General features: G+C 43.7%; 1 protein-coding gene across 1 annotated transcript in view; it reads right to left on the bottom strand.

Moving 5' to 3' along the window:
- Window positions 1-17,475, bottom strand: part of OBSCN (obscurin, cytoskeletal calmodulin and titin-interacting RhoGEF) — a 184,253-nt gene that overhangs the window by 68,556 nt on the left and 98,222 nt on the right. The window contains exons 57-67 of the mRNA XM_055709071.1: window positions 15,674-15,940; window positions 14,850-15,119; window positions 14,051-14,317; window positions 12,878-13,144; window positions 11,746-12,012; window positions 10,757-11,029; window positions 7,016-7,282; window positions 4,819-5,091; window positions 3,948-4,220; window positions 1,915-2,202; window positions 189-461 (exon numbers count right to left, since the gene is read on the bottom strand). Coding sequence (XP_055565046.1) covers window positions 189-461; window positions 1,915-2,202; window positions 3,948-4,220; window positions 4,819-5,091; window positions 7,016-7,282; window positions 10,757-11,029; window positions 11,746-12,012; window positions 12,878-13,144; window positions 14,051-14,317; window positions 14,850-15,119; window positions 15,674-15,940 — 2,985 coding nt within the window. The remainder of the gene's footprint in view (window positions 1-188; window positions 462-1,914; window positions 2,203-3,947; window positions 4,221-4,818; window positions 5,092-7,015; window positions 7,283-10,756; window positions 11,030-11,745; window positions 12,013-12,877; window positions 13,145-14,050; window positions 14,318-14,849; window positions 15,120-15,673; window positions 15,941-17,475) is intronic.

Raw genomic sequence — 17,475 nt, 5'->3', positions numbered from 1 at the left:
ATCTGAGCAGCTCAGAGCTGTTAGGGATTTGGAAATATACTGGGCAATACCGAATAGGAAGATAACAGTTCTTTGTGAGTTGTTATCACAGCTTGTAAAATAAAACAAATTCCAGTCCAAGCTGTGGAGGTGCCCCTGGATGTCTATACAGAGAACTGATTTACATCACAGGAGCGAGCTCTCTGTACCTTCGAGACACAAGCTGGCAACAGATTTGACATCTGGAGAAACCATGCAGGTATAAGTGTCCTGGTCTTCAGGTTTAAATGAATGAATAATGAGTATCTGTTTTTTTCCATCAGAGAGGATCTCGTATCTCCCTCCAGCTTGTATTTTTTCTTTTCCTTTGAACCATGTCACAGTCTCTTGAGTTTCACTTGATAATCTGCACTCCAAGCGAGCCACCTCCCCTTCTAAGACTGATCCTCCCACCAAAGGCTGGGTGACTGTTACTGGAGGCTCTGGAATCACAAAAAAGTGAATTGATACAAAGAACATATCATAATCTGGCTTTAAGGCACTCTATAAAATATCCAAGCATCCCAGCCTTCATTTACAGATTCTTTAGCTGTTGTAGACAACTAACAGGGGAAAATAATGACGGGCAGCATCCATGGTTTTGCACTTCCAAAAATAAGATCAAAATAACTTTACAAGCTCTCTCAGCAGTGAAACCAGCTCCATTTAAATATATACATGCAAAAGTGGTTGCATTTTTTGAGTTCCTATATTTATTGGCTGATCTTCATTTACCCATCGCCAGCATTCAAGCAGTTCTACAGGTTCTGGAAGATCTTAATGTTTAGAAGTGAAGCAGTTCTGAAGTGAAACAAAAAAGCAGCAATAAAAAAAATAAAAAAAAGAAAAGAGATTATTAAAAGTGGCATTCATCCCAGTCTTGAAAGTAAATATGTGTGTGTGTGTGTAATGACGTTAGCTTAGGAAGAGTAAAAATTCTCAAAAAGCATGAAGACATTAAAAATAAAAATTCTCTTTATCTTTACTTTGGAAGGAGGCCTGCCAATGGCATGCTGTTTGTATGACAGCGATACTCAAAATGAAGTGAGAAGAAACGCATCAAACAGGGAGACATTGACTGGGATGTAAAGCACACAGCTGAGTTCCAAAAGCAGCACGCTCCTGAGCGTCATCTGCCCCCTCTGCATGTCTCACCACGGGGAGGGAATCACTGCCCAAAATGCCTTGGGTTTGTTGTAGACAAAGTCAGCAAATGCAGAGTTATCAGGGTCCAGCACCAGCATCATTGCATGTCTGAGCCTTAAGTAAAAGAGGATTTTTTTATTATTATTATTTTCACTTTGAGGGATTTGCCAGGCATTCAGCTATCACAGAAAGAGTTGCAAGAAAAGGAAGATTGAGGGAGGCTCTCCATCCCACTGTAGCTTCCAAAGTTTCACCAACAGACAGCAAAGAAAGAGTATACTCCAGCATTTCTTTGTGGGGGTTATTGAAAAAGATAAGCAAATAATATAACGAGAGAAAGATGGGTGAAGACGACAACACTGCCAATCCACTGCATCAGTACCAGGGTCTTGGTTACCCCAAACGCATTCCAGCATGCCCCTTTTGACTCATTCCATCCTAACTCCAGTGGAGAAGAAACTCATGGTGACTGCACAACACATGGATGCAGCGCAGGCTGCAAGGCAGCTTGATGCAGCTTGGAGAAAACAAGTGTTGAGTACTAACAACGCAGCAGGTTTTGTTCGCAGGAGCCCACAACAACTTTTCCAAGCTTTTTCTCCTCTACTGTGCTGGCAGCAAAGCACTGAAAGATGCTGCAGAGTGAACTCTGCCAGGAGATGCCTGGAACAGGTGAAGCAGGCATGCCATGCAAAACACAGGGTCCACAGCAGCTTGCAGTCCTCCATGGGGGCACCTCTCCATTCTCACCTAGCCACACCGTCTGAGGGAAGTGCACCGGCTCGCTGGCCCCAACTTTGTTTATAGCTGAGACACGGAATCTGTAGGGTTCACCTGGAGTGAGATCATCCACCATAAACTCCGTTTTTTGAATAATGCCCTTGCTGCATGACTGCCAGCCAACCCCTGGGATTTTCCTCTCCACGTTGTAGCCTAGGATGTCACAACCACCATCGCTCAACGGCTTGTACCAAGACAGAGTTACAGAGTTGCTGTTCTTACTTAAAACTTCGGGTTCTTCAGGTGGATCAGGGTGGGCTGAAGGCACAACAGAGGTCCCGTGATGTACGACATGAGCAATAATGCTTTATACTAAAACAACCAAGAGCCTTCTACAAGCAATGAGAAGAAACGCAACGGATTTAGTGTTTGTCTTATTGAAAAGTTGAGTGGGTACGTGCCCATGACCATGAGACATACCTATGCACTGCTGAGTTTTCCTTTGTCTGCCCTGACCTACCCTGCTAATGACAAACATCTAATTTCCAGCTGTCATCTCACGTACTTAATGTCACATATTGTGATTTTTTCCTGCTGCTCTGTCCCACGCAGCTCAAAATAAAGATGATCTACACCGTCCATGTTATTAAGGCAATTAGCTTAAAAGTTTGGGTACATTTGGGCCTTGATAATTTTTTATTTCAGGTCTGGCCTTAATAGAAATCAAATTATTGTTGGACTACAGAGTAACTCTAGCAATTTAATGGCAAGTCACTCAATTTCTGTGTAATTGTTATATATGTCACAGCATGAGGCAGTAACAAATACATATATACCGGGAATGGTCTGGTGTTCTACCAGACTGGCTACTGATGATCACACTCAGTACATTGGAAAATGTTCCTCACTTAATTTACACTTTGGCTTAGAAAACAGAAATAATTCTTTTTGTCTTCAAGTTCAAGGCATTTGCCAAGTAAATGACCTGCTGCGACGTACCAATGCAACAAATTAAAGGCAAAACAGTCAACAGCCTGTTCTTTAATTCTGGACACTACAAATATAATATAAAAGCTTCTTTCCTCTATTTTCAGCCAAATTTCATACAGAATACCTGTCAACAGAAGGAGTTTATGACAACAGTATTTTGCGGTTCCCAAAATGCAGGCACCCAAAATAAGATGACAGATTTAAAACAGTGTTAACAACCAATTTTTTGGTGGAAATGACCAGAATGTATCAGAGGTCTCTCAAGCCTCAGAAATCATTAGACAGACAGACTACCCATAAAAATTTAAAGAATGGATGGTTCATCAATCAGTGGCTCTTGAACATCTCAGCCACAACGTACAGCTGAAATACATCACATTATCTCATACCCATCACTGGGGTTGTGCTGGCGCAACCACTGCTGGGTGACCCTCCTATCCCGGTGTGGGAAGGAGCCAGACCTTGGGCGCTGGAATGGATATTGACAATTCATTGGTCTAATCTGCTCAATGAGGGAATTAGGGAACTGTCATCTTTTCTACTTGTGAAGTACTCCAAGACCTATTAACTCTTGTATCTCTGAAGTACAAGGTGTATGTTTCATGGATCCCACCCACAGGAAGATTTTAATAGGTAACTCATTAATCTGGCAAACTGGTTGCCCTGCACTTGAGCAGATCAGCAGATTTCAAATGGTTCTCTGCTGCCCGGGATAAATTTTCCACGTGCACTCTAGGTCAGCTCCCTCTCATGTCCATGTTTGCCGAGGGTGACGTTGAACTCCGAGTAAATTGGTTTCCACTAACTCCATGTTACATTTTACAAAAGACTGCAGCTAGAGAGGGCTGGTGAACATCTCTACCATCGCTAGCCTGGTATAATTTTCTCCTGATGAGGTGGACCATTTCTGGTCAAAGAACAAGTGGCCCAGTAGCACCTTCTCAGACCAAGAACACTAGCTTGGGACATGCAAGGCAAAGAGAAAAGAACCAGCATAAAGATTAGAAAATTCAATGCTCAATGCCAAAGTCTGAGATTTCAAGTGCTGCTGGGCCAGAATGACAGACACTTACCTAGCACAGATAACTTGGCTGATGCTATTGCTTCCCTGGAAGCAAAGGTCACCTCTCCAGAATGATGCGATTGGGCTTTTTTCAGAATAAGTTTGTACTTGTTTCCTTCTGCTTGCATCTCCCAGTCATCACCTGACTGGATCTCTGTGTCATTACTATACCAGGCAACTTCAGTAATTGGCACAGCTTCACTTAGAACGCAGCTAAACGTAGCTTTCTCCCCTGGAGAGACTTCCACATCTGTGAGAGGCTGCAAGATCTGCAGGCGCCATCCTGTAGATAAAAACAGGCAACGAAGCCCTCAGTTACAGAAACAAACACAAGCAAAAGATTTTGTGAGTATCTACGCTGAAGCTCTGCACATTCAGACCTTGGAGACGAAGGAGATGATTGAAAGGGAGGTTGTGTGTAGCACTAGAACAGAAGGTATCATTGAGGACTGAAACTTTCCAAAACTTTCCTGAGCAAAAACCAGCCTAGCAATGTCTTTCACAGGTAGCAGAAAACCCTGATAGAGAAACGATGCTATGACCGAGGATGGCTGTTCGTGTACTCTGTGAGGGGTTCTGATCCCTGCAGGCATCTCCAGGAATAACATACAATACAATGATGCAGAGATAATATTGTTGCTGATATAACTCACATGTCTAAAGCTCTGAAGTACCTATAAACACGACCCAACTCAAAACAATAACGACAACAAAAAAAGCAATCATAAAATATCATCCATTTGTTGTGTGGGAAGAAGATTTAGGTAAGAAGCAAGCAACAAATGCAACTTTTCCTCTGTGCTACTCATCATATTTTACTGGTTCATTTTCCCTTTCTAACCAGCCATTTCCGACTCCCCATGCAGGAGTGGCACAATTACCTTTCACCGTCAGGAAGGCTGAGCTCACTGCGTTGTTGCACATAAAAGTCACCCTGCAGCTGTCCTGGGGAGTTAGGTTCTTCAGCAGCAGCAGATGCCGGCGCCCATTTTCAAAGTAAACCATCTCAGTGTTTTCTGTAGTTTGGGCAGGTTCGTCGTCAATCAGCCAGTTGTAATTGTAGCACTCGGGCTTGGAAAGATAGCATTCAAACAGGGCTTCCCCTCCTTCCACCGCTTCCACGTTCTCCAAGCCCTGGACAATGCTGTTCTTGGCTGGCAAAGAAGGACAGCAGTATTAATCATTTGGCCATGCACATCTGTGTGGTAACCAGCCTTGGAGCGCTGAATGATTCCCACTGCTGGAAAGCTGATGGAAAGGTTGTGGATGTGATAAACGGTGCTTGTAAGTTTAAATGTTCATTTCAACCACGCTCTAACACAATACTATGTTAAAAAACATTTTACGTAGTGAGATTGTTTAAAAATAATAATAAACCTGACTTCTGTTTTTACAAATAAAGAAAAAAAAGTGTTGGTGTTTATATGAATTAGGCCAGTAGTCGATAGGAAGAGATAATTCAGGAAGATGAAGTATAATCAAATTCCTTCTGTCCCACAGCAGGTAACACTTCCCGCAGATCTCCCAGGCAGCACAATTATCATCGTAATTAGGGAGATGCAAATCTACGGGTAGCTCATGATAATATCTTACTACCTCTACTTGCAAAGCAAATATGAGAGAATATTATTGCTAGCAAAGCTACAGCGACTGTCATCTGAGTTAACAAGTCTGCCTCTAGGAAACACACACAAAGTTAAAATCTGTGTTAACAGTACTGTGAACAGCAAATTTCTGAATTATTACAGCAGCTCTGTGATAACGTACTCAGTTTATTTTCGCATACATGTGTAGTGAATTGCGTAGTCAGAAACACACGTGTCTACACACTGCATTCGCCCGCCGAGTCATGCATCGGTTAGTTTTTGTATGTAAGCAATCAGCCTGATGCAAAATTAAACGTGGGCTGCTGCATGTGAATATAACGTGTGTTAGACCAGCTACACGGACAAATTACATGCACAACAGTGGGAACACACAGCTGAGTAAATACAGTTTACACAAATACCATACAATGGTCAGCATGATCTATAACATAAACCAATAATCTGAGACATTCCCGTTTAAATCTCTGAAACCATTTTCTGGCACTGTTTTAAGCAAAAATCCCAACAACTGAACAATTTTTGTAATAGCAAAAAAAAAGTTACTAAAATAATTCAGATTTTTACAATATTCATGCTTATGAAAACTATAAGGAGTTTGTAAATCCTTGGAGAACATTTAATTTTGTTAGAACAAATCCAAGCTGTTTATTTGTGCTGGGTTCCCTAACTACAAAAAGCAGCCAACTACAGATCCTGCCTCCTCTGGGATGCTATTGGATTATGTTTATTATGGAAAGTATTTATCAATGTAGAAAATCTTATAATAAATAATGCCTTGCTTTTTTTAAGCAAGAAGGCATAATTGCCACAAATATTCAGAAAGCAATTCAGAACCATTGCTCTTGCTGATCAAGCTAACTCACGTGGTGACCAAAACCAGTAATTTCATACACAGCAGAAAAAAATAAGAAACATCAATATAAAATCCTAAATCTATTGTTAATATTTTTATTTACTCTTTCTCAGGCACCTCACAAATGCTGATGCCAATGAGAAGGTAATTCCTGAGTGATCAGTATTTGAAACAAATAAAATACCAAGCTACCTTAACTTAGCTGAAAATAAAATTAAATTCCACACTTTTGATTAGCTACTGGTTTTAGGGCACACTGTGTGTAAAAAGTACTCGATCAGGAGAAAAGTACTCTTACTATTCCTCTGGACCAACATTATATCTGTGATTTTACAGTAATTGAGCAGGACACATCCCATTGCACTGATGCTCCAGCTCACTGTAGAAGAGGTATGATGTATAAGTGGCATAGTAAGCGAGCAAGCTCCAGTGAAATGTTGCAGTTTCATATTCAACTCCCATTAATTCCCAACTACTTTTATCATCGTTGTCAGTACTGGAGTGAGCACCAAAGAGCCAGTATCTGATGCATCACTTATTGTGAGGTGCTGCCATGATTTTTCCACCTCTTTTATTTGGAACCCATGATAGTCTTCCTCTTTGGCTGGAAGACCTCACCTTGAACATCAAGTGTAGCCATCACTTTAGTGCCTTCAGCTTCACAAGAATAGATGCCAGTGTCTTCTGGTACCGTAGGTTTAATTTTTAGCATGCTTACATTCCAGTCCTGAATGATAATCACTCGCTGCCCATCTGCATGTATTTCCTGATCATTTTTCTTCCATATGGCGTGTACTGGCCTAGAATACTGGCATATGAACTCTGCTGTGCCATCTTCATCAACAGTTATATCCTGCATGGGACTGACCACTTCAATGGTTGGATCTGTTAACCAACACGTCAGGAAGGACATGCGTTAGTGGATCCTCATGGAAATCACGACTTAGAGATTTTTGACAAGCACAGAGCCTGTGCGGAGCAAGCAGAGTGACAATGCGAGCAGCAAGCTGACTGGGCACGCTGGGGATTAGCAGTTTTAGTTAGTGCTTGTGTCAGCATCAAGCAGGATCGAAGCAAAACTGGTACATTAGAACATAGCTATCACACTGGAAAATGGACCACCAGCAATTCAGGTTTGTGCTTTAACGGTCCTGAATATAAACTTCTGTGCAGAACATCTGGATTCCCTCCAGGCTTAGTTTTTCTCCCAGCATTGTTGAAATCTTCTAGACTAGGAAGCACTGGATGTGAAACACTTCTGCTTCCCAGAATGTGGCAGGAGCGCAAGTGTGAGAACAAGAGGACTGCAATGGCCAGGCTGCTGTGAGTGGATCCTGGTAAACTCTCAACCTCACGCAGCAACAGGAGAAGGCCAAAAACTCTACCAGAGGCTCCTTGCATGAGCAAACTGCAACCACTCATTGGAAAGAAATGCTGTACTCAAACACAAATAGTCACTCCTCTCCTGTGGTAGCGATGGCTACGCGTCGGGACGCACTGGCAGCATGAGGAGCAGAGGTCCAGGCGAACTGCAACAAAAAAGGTCACTTCCCAGGAGACAGGCACTTACTGTTTTTATTAACCATGTGTTCCTCTGCAGCAGAGACATAGTTTGGGGAAAAATATTATTTCCTTTACAGTAGCTAATCTAGAGATGCAGCATGAACCATCGCAATATCAGATGGAGAGCCCATAAAATGCTGAGAGCAGCTGGATATGCAGCTTCTCTGAAGAAGGTAAGCTCCACGAGGCTGCTTGTAAGCATCCAGTCTTCCTTTTAACATACTAGTTCTGCTTCCTGGGAGGCGGCACAGTAGGGCACAGTAAATATATGTCACCTCAAAGTATTGTGAGTTTCCAAAGCAGTCAAGGAGTCCCTCCTGATATGTCAAACTGGACCACTTGCATGTAGCTGCAATATATACACTAAAAAGAAAATCCTCAAAGAAATCTGAAAATAGAAGTCTCTCTGCAACATCCTTCTCAGCAGAAATATGTCAACTTCCCCCCCAAAAATGACAGGGCTATGATGGGACCTAAAAAGATGACAGTCATAGAAAGATGATACATGTCCTTATCTTTCAGATAGTTGTACTGATCATAAGCCAGCCAGAATAAACTATGCTGGACCTCTGTCCAGAATGCTACTCTTGAACCAGTACATCAGGTCAAGGATTTGGGATGCTACTAGCAGATCTTGGTAAGCAAAGATAGTCTTGCAAATGTCTTTTGGAAACTTGTGGCAAGGCTTAATCCACTCTCTAAGGCTCCTCCTACCACTCTGTGTGACTACACGTGTGTTTATGGGGAGGAGACATCAATGGCAAATCATGGAGATGGTTTTGTTACACCAGGACCGAAGAAACAAGAAGGGATCTGTGGAGGTGGGGAGTACAATACTGTCACCTTTCATAAGATGCAGACGTGCTTCTCACAGCAAAGATCACGTCTGGTCTTGGAGAAGGAAGGCATCCTCGTTCCACTGCCCCATTGCTCTTTGCCACTGCTAGGCTAAGACCTTGGTGGCCCTGCTCGCCCCCACAGGATGGGAGAAAGTTCCTCGGGACTTAGGAGCCCAGGTGTATAGTGGGGCCTGTAATTCCCACCCTGCCCAAAGGGGCTGGAAGAAGGTAGCAGCTCCTTCAACCTTTTCCATTTTCCCTCCACCCACGCATGAAGGTGCCATCATGTTGGACCACTGAATGAAGGCACTTGTAGGGCGAGGATATTGTGAAGGCCCAACAAGAAAAGCTGTCATGACATGTCACTTACAGAATATATCCAGTTTCAAGCGTGCCTTAATACCAGGAGAATGGGAAGGAACAGAAACAACTTATTCCTTGACGAAGAACAAGCCGTGGATAGCAAGACAGACTGAAATACACCTAGTTCAAAAACATATCTATTTTTAAATTTCTGGACAAAATAAAGTACTTGAAATTGCCATTAATACAAACACAGTTAGAATTTTACTAGTGTTTGACCTTCCTATTAAATCAAGTGTTATTAAGCACAGTGTAACTGTGGTGTTTTCTAAATACCTTTCTCATCCTAATCCAATTATAGTCATGTACTACTGTGATTCAGGCTCACCTTAAAGAAATCTTGTCTTAATAGAAGCATAAAATATGCGCATACGTATGTATACTAGCATGAGCTGTGGGGTCAGACTAGATCTCCAGAGGTCCCTTCCAACATCAACGATGCTGTGATTCTGTGAAATCAAAACTTCTCAGGAGCCTATTATCTGACTGAGAAGAATACCTAACAATGCGTTTATTTTTAATATATGTTTTAGTCCCACAACAGGAGTTCTTTGTCTAGAGAGCTCAGAACCAGGTTCTGCCTCTGAAAATGTGAAAATCAAAACTGACACAAATGAACATGGGATTTGTGGGGTTTGCACAGGATGTTGTTGCTGCATCGTTCTGATACTAGGAAGAAGTGATTTGGCTTTTTAGCTCTGCAGAGTTAAATTTTCTGAATGTGCAAGGGACACATTATACAGAAAAGGAGACATCAGCTACTTACAACAACTAAATATTGTGGATCATTCCTTTTACGGTTGATAGCTATAGCATGGGGGTTGATCTGAATAAAGAACTTTTAACCCTTTATATCTCCATATACACAAATCCCTTTTCCAAGCGAGGAGTAAGTGTTACTTTTGTCTGAAAAACAACAGCTTTTCCCAGTTGCTATAGAAGGACTGGATGTGAAGGAGCTTGCTTTAATCAAGTCTGGAGCTCAGTGTTATTTGCGGTTTGTGGCTACCCTTACTAAATGAGAAGAATATCTATTCAACGGACCAGAAAGCTTTGCTAGTGCTGTGATGACCCATAATATTCCGGCAGTCAACACACGAGGCTCATTTTGTCACTGTATTACTGCAATGTCACATACCCTTTGGTTTCCAGGAACCATCAAGAGCCCAAAGGCTTGCCTTGGGAACACACTGGGCTCAGCACCAGTAGCCTCACTACAGATCAGCACAGTGGTAATTTTATGAATTTCCAGCTACATAATATTTTGTGGTATTATAAAAACATTTGAAGGGGGAATAAAAAAAAAAATAATCAGGTGCTACCACAGTGGTTTATATTCAGCTCTACTTTAGGCATCAGGTGAAAGCAGCAGCCCTGACCCTGCAACCCTTCCTCACCTGAACCACTGAAAAAAATCGATGTGGTTATACCTGTAAGACTTCTGGAGTCAGTATGTGCAACTTGCAGAAGTGGAGGGTTGCAGGACCCAGAAGAACTGTGAAGGGATTTAGTAAGGGTAGCCTGGAAGGCAGAAGCACTAGCGCACTGAGCAAGTCCAGAGTTGGCTGTGTGTTTCTTTCTAACAATGAAATACCTTTGACTAATAATTTAGCTGAAGATATAAGGGACCCAGCTCTGAAGGTGACAGTGCCCGAGTCATGGCATGCCACATCATTTAGGATTAAAGTGTGGATCATCCCGTCCTGCTCAGAGATTTCAGTCACAAAGTTGTTGTGAAGTGGAGTTCCATCGAGCCACCACTGCACGTTCTTCACGCCCGGGTACGAGAGCTCGCAGGTGAACGTGGCTGACTCACCCGCAAAGACGTCTGTGTTCTTTAAACCAGAAACTATGACTGCTGCTTCTTCTGTATAACAGAGCAAGAGAAGGTGCCAAAGGAAAACAAAAGCATAAACATATACACATTGCTTCCTGCAGAACTAGCTCAAGCAACAGTGCAAGTTGTCCAGGAAAGTCAAATTCTGTGATGATATTCCAGGGAAAAAAAAAAAAAAAAAAGAGCTAAAATTTTCTTTAGGAGATTTAGAAACCACCTTCGATCCTTCGCCCCCTTGCAAGCACAGTGTGTGTCTGCAGACACTGTTTCACTAGGAGGAGACTCTGCTCCGTGACCAGCCCATGACCGGCTCTCCTTTATGTTGCAGCCACCTGCACTGACATTGTACAAGGTGGGAGGGAGAGAGGCTGCTTAAGATTTAAATGTTTACTTAACAGTCCTTTAAAAGAGTAATAAGAATATCAACAAGGACAGAAGCCGTAATCAGTAATATCAAGAATTTCAATACTTCTTACAACCATTGCTCCAAGCAAATAGTTTGTCAGCAGTACCGCCTTCTGCTACAGTACACAGTATGGTCACTACTTGGAATTACCTTCACTTACAAACATTGGTCCAACCTCAGCCTGGAGGCAGGTGTTTGTATCTTTCCCAAAATCAGGAAAGAAATGAGTGGACTTTCAACTGTTTGCACCTGGGACAAGGTTGGCCAGTTAATGTCAAAGATTTTGGAATAAGACATCCAGGTGGCAGAATCGGAGCACTTCCACCGCTGTGCACCTTACCTTGCACATACACAGAACCTGTGGTGATCTCGTATCCGGTGCTACAGGTATAATCCCCGCAGTCATCGGGCTCGACGCCATGGATGATCAGCTCAGCAACGCTGCCTTTCAGCTTCATCTCGTACTTGTCACTGGGCTGAATGACCACCCCTCCTTTTCTCCACTCAACGGGAGCATCTGGCTTGGAGATCTCACAGTGCAAGACAGCTGTTCCCCCTTCCTCAGACTCCACGTTTTTCAGCTCTTTGTTAAACAGCACGGGCAGTACTGCGGTAGAGAGGCAACTGCATCAGTGACAGTGCTCAGAGGCAAGAAACTTGCTTGCAACTTCTCCAGCTTGGCAGTTCCCTTCTTTCCGAACCCCAACTTGCCTGCTGGCAATGCCAAGCCCAGAGCAGGACTCTGAGTTGTGCCATAACCAGATGCTCATGGGCATCAGCCACAGATACTGTGAGGGTGTCCACTGCTGCTCCATAAAGGATTGCCATAGGTCACATGACCTTTAAGGGGCTTCATGTGGGCGTACTCACAATTTTCAGTATGAGAAGTTAAGAACACAACAGCACCAGTCACAGCATTTGGACCGTGAATTGCTGAAACCACACAGAGCAGGAGCTGGTTATGGTGGCTAAACTCAGGATTTAAAAGCATGACCTGGTTGCTCAAGTCAAAAGACACAGCACTTAGTTCTAAATTAATAAAATTATAAAATCCAAAAACAGCCAGTAGAAAAAGGCAAAGAGCCACAATTCTTGGGCCGTTCAGGCACCGACAGGTATAATGGCTCAATTTAACGTGGGCCTGCTCTAGGTATGGTGAAATACTCCAGCTGCTCATCGGCAGGTAGCAGGCAAGTTTTTGCCCTGTTCTTGTACATACCCTTCACGAGCAGCAGCTGTAGTTTTGCTCCCAGCCCTCCCCCTCAGTGGGACCAAAATTGCAACCGCAGAAATAGAATTAAAAGGCACTAAATTCTTCTTTGAAGAACAGACTGCAGATCAGACCCTTTCCTGCAGCTGTAATGCACAGATACAGAGCCCTAACGGTAATTCAGTGCTAAAACTTCCATATCACCTCCATGGAGGACAGCCACAGCCGTAACTTCTCTGCCTTCAAGCAAGGCTTCTCCTACCTTTAACTTGCAATGATGCAGTGGTCTGCTGATCCCCTGAGTCGCACGTATAATCACCAGCATCCTGAGCCTCAGCATCATAGATGAAAAGCTCAACACGCGTCCCCTCTTGCCGCATCTCATACTTGTCGCCTGGCTGCAGCACCGTGTCTCCTTTCCTCCACTCCACGTGTGTGCTGGGTCTCGTCAGCTCGCAGTGCAGCATGGCTGTGCCCCCTTCCCCCACCTCCTCATTTTTCAGCCAGTGTTTGAAAAGCGCGGGCAGGGCTTGACAAGGGGAACGGTGCAAAGAGGAAGAAACAGGTGAAGGAAAAATGGAAAATGGAGGAACGTTTTATTGTTAAGGTTATAAAAGGCAAGGCAACTGATAATGCAATCCATGAAGTTCACAGACGATTCCAGCTGCATTTACCTAAGGAGAGCTGCCACAGGCAGAGATGCCTTGGTACTATATATAGGGCTACAGCTTGAAATATCCTCACTACATAAAGAGGAGGAAGAGTGGGGAGAGGTGTTAAGCAGCAGGAAAAATTCCAGTTCTATAGGAGTGCATTTCACCCCCATATCCTGGACTTCGTTTCCCAAAGAATTCCCAGCTACACTGAATTTCTGAAGCTCAGGTGGGTTTTCATCCCCAAAATAAAATGACAGAATAGGATAAAAGCACTCAAAGAACATATACCTGCAGACCTGAGGCATCAGATCATACAGCCAGTGATCAATTACAGAATAATTAAAGCTGAAGGGACCTCTGGAGGTCCTCTGTGGATGGAGATTCCTCCACCCTTCTAGGTCCCAGTTCAACAGCCACCACCCTTTCACTGTGAAAAGTTGCTGGTTTTTTTTCCTAATTGGAATTTCTCTTGCTGCAGCTTGCACTTGTTGCCTCTCATCTGTTTACTGAGCACCCCAAGGAAAGTCTGTCTCTCTCCTTCTGTAGACCCCCATGGGGAAGCTGCAGACAGCAACGAGGTCCCCCCTCAACTTTTCTTTGCCAGGCTGAACAAACCCAGCTGCCCCTGCCTCTCCTTATACCTCCCATGCTCCAGCCCCCTGACCAACATAGTGACCTCTGATGCACTTGCTCCACTACCTCACCATCTGCCTTGGTACTAGAGAGCTCCAACATGGATACATGCACCTCTCACTGCTGCTGAGCAGAGGAAGCCGTACCTTTAACCTCCAGCCTGGCAGTGGTCTTCTCATCAGCTGTGTGGCAGCTGTATTCCCCTGAGTCCCCACGGTTCAGATCATGAATGACCAGTGTGTGCACGTTCCCCTCCTGCTTGATGCTGCACTTCTGGCCAGAGCGGATCACGGACGTGCCTTTCATCCACTCCACCGGGACATCAGGTTTGGACACCTCGCAGGACAGGTGAGCTGTGCCACCCTCCTGGAGCTCCAAGCTGTGGAGCGCCTTTACAAAGGTGACCGGGGCAACTGTGGGGAAGAGGATACCAACGCTGCTGCAAGCCCCTAACCCAGCATTGCCCCCAGGTCACAGCTGGCTGGTTACAGTTACAGTTTGAACCAGATCAAAGAGGAGCAAACAAAAGTTATTGATACGGCCCATCTTTCAAAATCATTCTATATAACTTAATGAAAAAGTTTTTCTAGTGGTTTTGGATGTTTTTTGGAGTAAACATGATCTAAAACCATCATAAGTAGGAGATTAACTCAGAGCATATTCTTGATATTCTTCAGCATTGGTTCTGACATATCTTAGCTGCTTGTTTCAGGATAGGTTGGATGGTCTTCAAAGGGTGTTTGCTTCACTCCATGAACTATAAAAAGGACTGAAATGACTAGCTCAGACGTACATATCTAACTCTTAAATGCCTGAATTAGGTTAGCAGAATCTCCCAAAATCAATAAGGTCCCCTCCTCCCAAATAAAACTCTCCAGAAGATAAAGCAATGTTGACAGTGCTTACCAGTACCCCTTCAAACCCTCTTCCCAGGAGGCTGCTCACCTTGGACTGTCAGCTGTGCTGCTGAGGTATGCTGCCCAACCTTGAAACTGATGGGCCCACAGTCTTCTACTGTCACCTTCCTCAAGATCAAAGTGTGACGTGTCCCATGGACTCTGATCTCATTCATTTCATTGGATTGTAGGGGAACATCCCCCAGGAACCATTGGGTGTCCTGAGTTGTTTCCCGGGACAATCGGCATTCGAACACTGCGTCTTCTCCTTCGTATGAAGTGATGTCCTTCAGCGTCTCCACTATGGTTGCTGCTGGTTCTTTATGGAAAGGCCAACAGAGTTTGATATCTACTTTCAAGTGATGCTTTCTGGGTTAAACATTTCATTATGTTCTCTCCTGACAGTACTACATTATTTGAAAGAATGACCACAAAGCACTAAATGCACGGAAACATAGTTACAGGGGCATGTAGCAACACATTATGTACATTATGTGTCTGTAAGTATGTATGTGTGCATATATATTATGCACATATATATGATAGTCTATAAAGCATGCATGTTATACTGTATTTTTTGTATTTTTTATATATAGCATATATTTATAATGCAAACTATGTATCATGAAAATATTGTTGACAGATTTTAATGGGAGACATTAACATTAAACCACAGAATCATTGACTAAAGACCTACTTCCGATTCCCTAGAGGTAAATGAGCCAGCTCTTATCCCTCTGAAGTCACTCTTATCTCCAGCATCCTCATGATTCAGTTTGGGCACAGGACCATGTCTAGCTGTCAAATTACTTAATCATGTGCCCTTGCCACGGCAGCAAACTCTGTTCAACCCTTCCCCACACAAAGCCCCACCTTTCACGAGCACAGCTGCAGTGGTTTGCTGGTCCCCTGTGTCGCACACATATTCCCCAGCATCAGCTTCACTCAGATTGTGAATTGTCAGCTCAGCCACAGATCCAGCTTGACGCATCTTGTATTTGTCACTTGGTCGCAGCACTCTGCCGGCCTTCTTCCACTGCACAGTGGCATTTGATTTTGAGATTTCACAGCTCAAAGTGATGGTGCCGCCTTCTTCAGCTTGCTGGTTCTGGAGTGGTTGTATGAAGGTTACTGGCAAAGCTAAACAAATATAAATCAGAGGAAAACAATTATGTTTCATTGCTGATCTCACTAAGCCTTGTGTTTAATGGAACTGTGGTGCCATTCCAAATTTGGTTCAAACTCAGTTCCAAAATTACTTTAAAACCCAAACAAGGAATGACAGAAAGTGCTGGAACTCCGGGAGCACTAACTACTCTGCACTCCCCAAGAGTCACTGGGCACTGCACACACCGAGCACCTCTGGAAATGAGTTCCTTCTTACCCAGGAGCAGTCATGGATATGGACTCTTGAGCATCTAAGTGCAGTATCTCCAAATGGGTACCAAAGTCACAACTCAAAAGCCTACACCTGATAGCTAAGTTCTTGGGTATTTGGGAAAAGTGCGTGGAGAAACATCATTAAATAATGCCTCTCATTTGAAAACTGGACCCAGAAGAGAGAGGAACTGTGGAAGTCTCTGCACTAGTGTGTATCAGTGATGGGTCAAGATGGGGTCTTGATGGGTGGGTTTACAATGAGCCACATGTAGAAGTTCAACTCCTCAAGTCCAGTTCCCTAGAAGAACCTTGGTGGCTCCACAGTTATGGCTGAACTGGTATGTACAAGGGCAGGAGGTGGGGTTCCAGAAATCAGGGTGCATTCACAGGAACCAGAGAGCAGATGTGTATAAAAGGAGACAGACCTGAAGGTTCTTGCAGGTGATGTAGGAATGGATGGTGTATTTTGTGGGACAGCTGGGGAATGCCTGGGGTCAAGGCTTTTGTACAGTTGCATTTGCAGTGAAGGCATCCTGTTGTGCAGCTAAGTCCTGCAGCCCTATGAGTCTTAGGAGCCAGCAAAGGAATAAGAAAGAGAGAGATATAAAGTCTCTGTGAAGACCTACTCTGTCAGAATGCATCACTGTTGATTCAGAAATCCTCATCACAAAAAAGGATCAGACTGCCAGTGTCCCTGAATCGTACCCATGAAACAGCTAAACTAACCTAGAGCTCCTTAAAAGACGAAGTGAAAGCTTTTTGTGCCCTTTCACTACCAAAGATGCTAGAGTTTGCTCATCACCAGAATAGCAGATGTAGTCTCCAGCATCCTTCAGCTGTAGATTGTGGATAAGTAGCTCCACAGCAGAACCCATCTCTTACTTGGAGCAAGACTGGCCTTTTTTACCTGCTTCACTGGTGCATTGTGTTCAAAGAGCTTAGCATGAAGGGTGACCACAGAGCCTTCGGCAGCTTCGTGGTTTTGGAGGTTTTTTTCAGAGTGCTGGAGTAGGTGGGACCACACAGAGACACAAACAGCCAGCCACCACCAGAGGATCTGCTTACAGTACAGATATCCTGGTATCACTGAGTCCCGGACTTGGTGTGATAGCAGGCAGGTGCATGCCCTTCATGGAAAAGCCATCAAGGTGTTTATCAAAACATGGCATTTTACAAGAATATCCTGGTTCCTTTTCATTTTTGCTGATCTATTTCAGAAAGAATCACCTTATAATTGTATTTGCACCAGAGCAGATTTTTAACAATTGATATATTGGTACATTACATCTATTTTT

This window comes from Falco cherrug, chromosome 4, assembly GCF_023634085.1.
Source record: "Falco cherrug isolate bFalChe1 chromosome 4, bFalChe1.pri, whole genome shotgun sequence".
NCBI classification, from domain to species: Eukaryota; Metazoa; Chordata; class Aves; order Falconiformes; family Falconidae; genus Falco; species Falco cherrug.
This window is presented reverse-complemented; position numbering and strand designations above follow the sequence as displayed.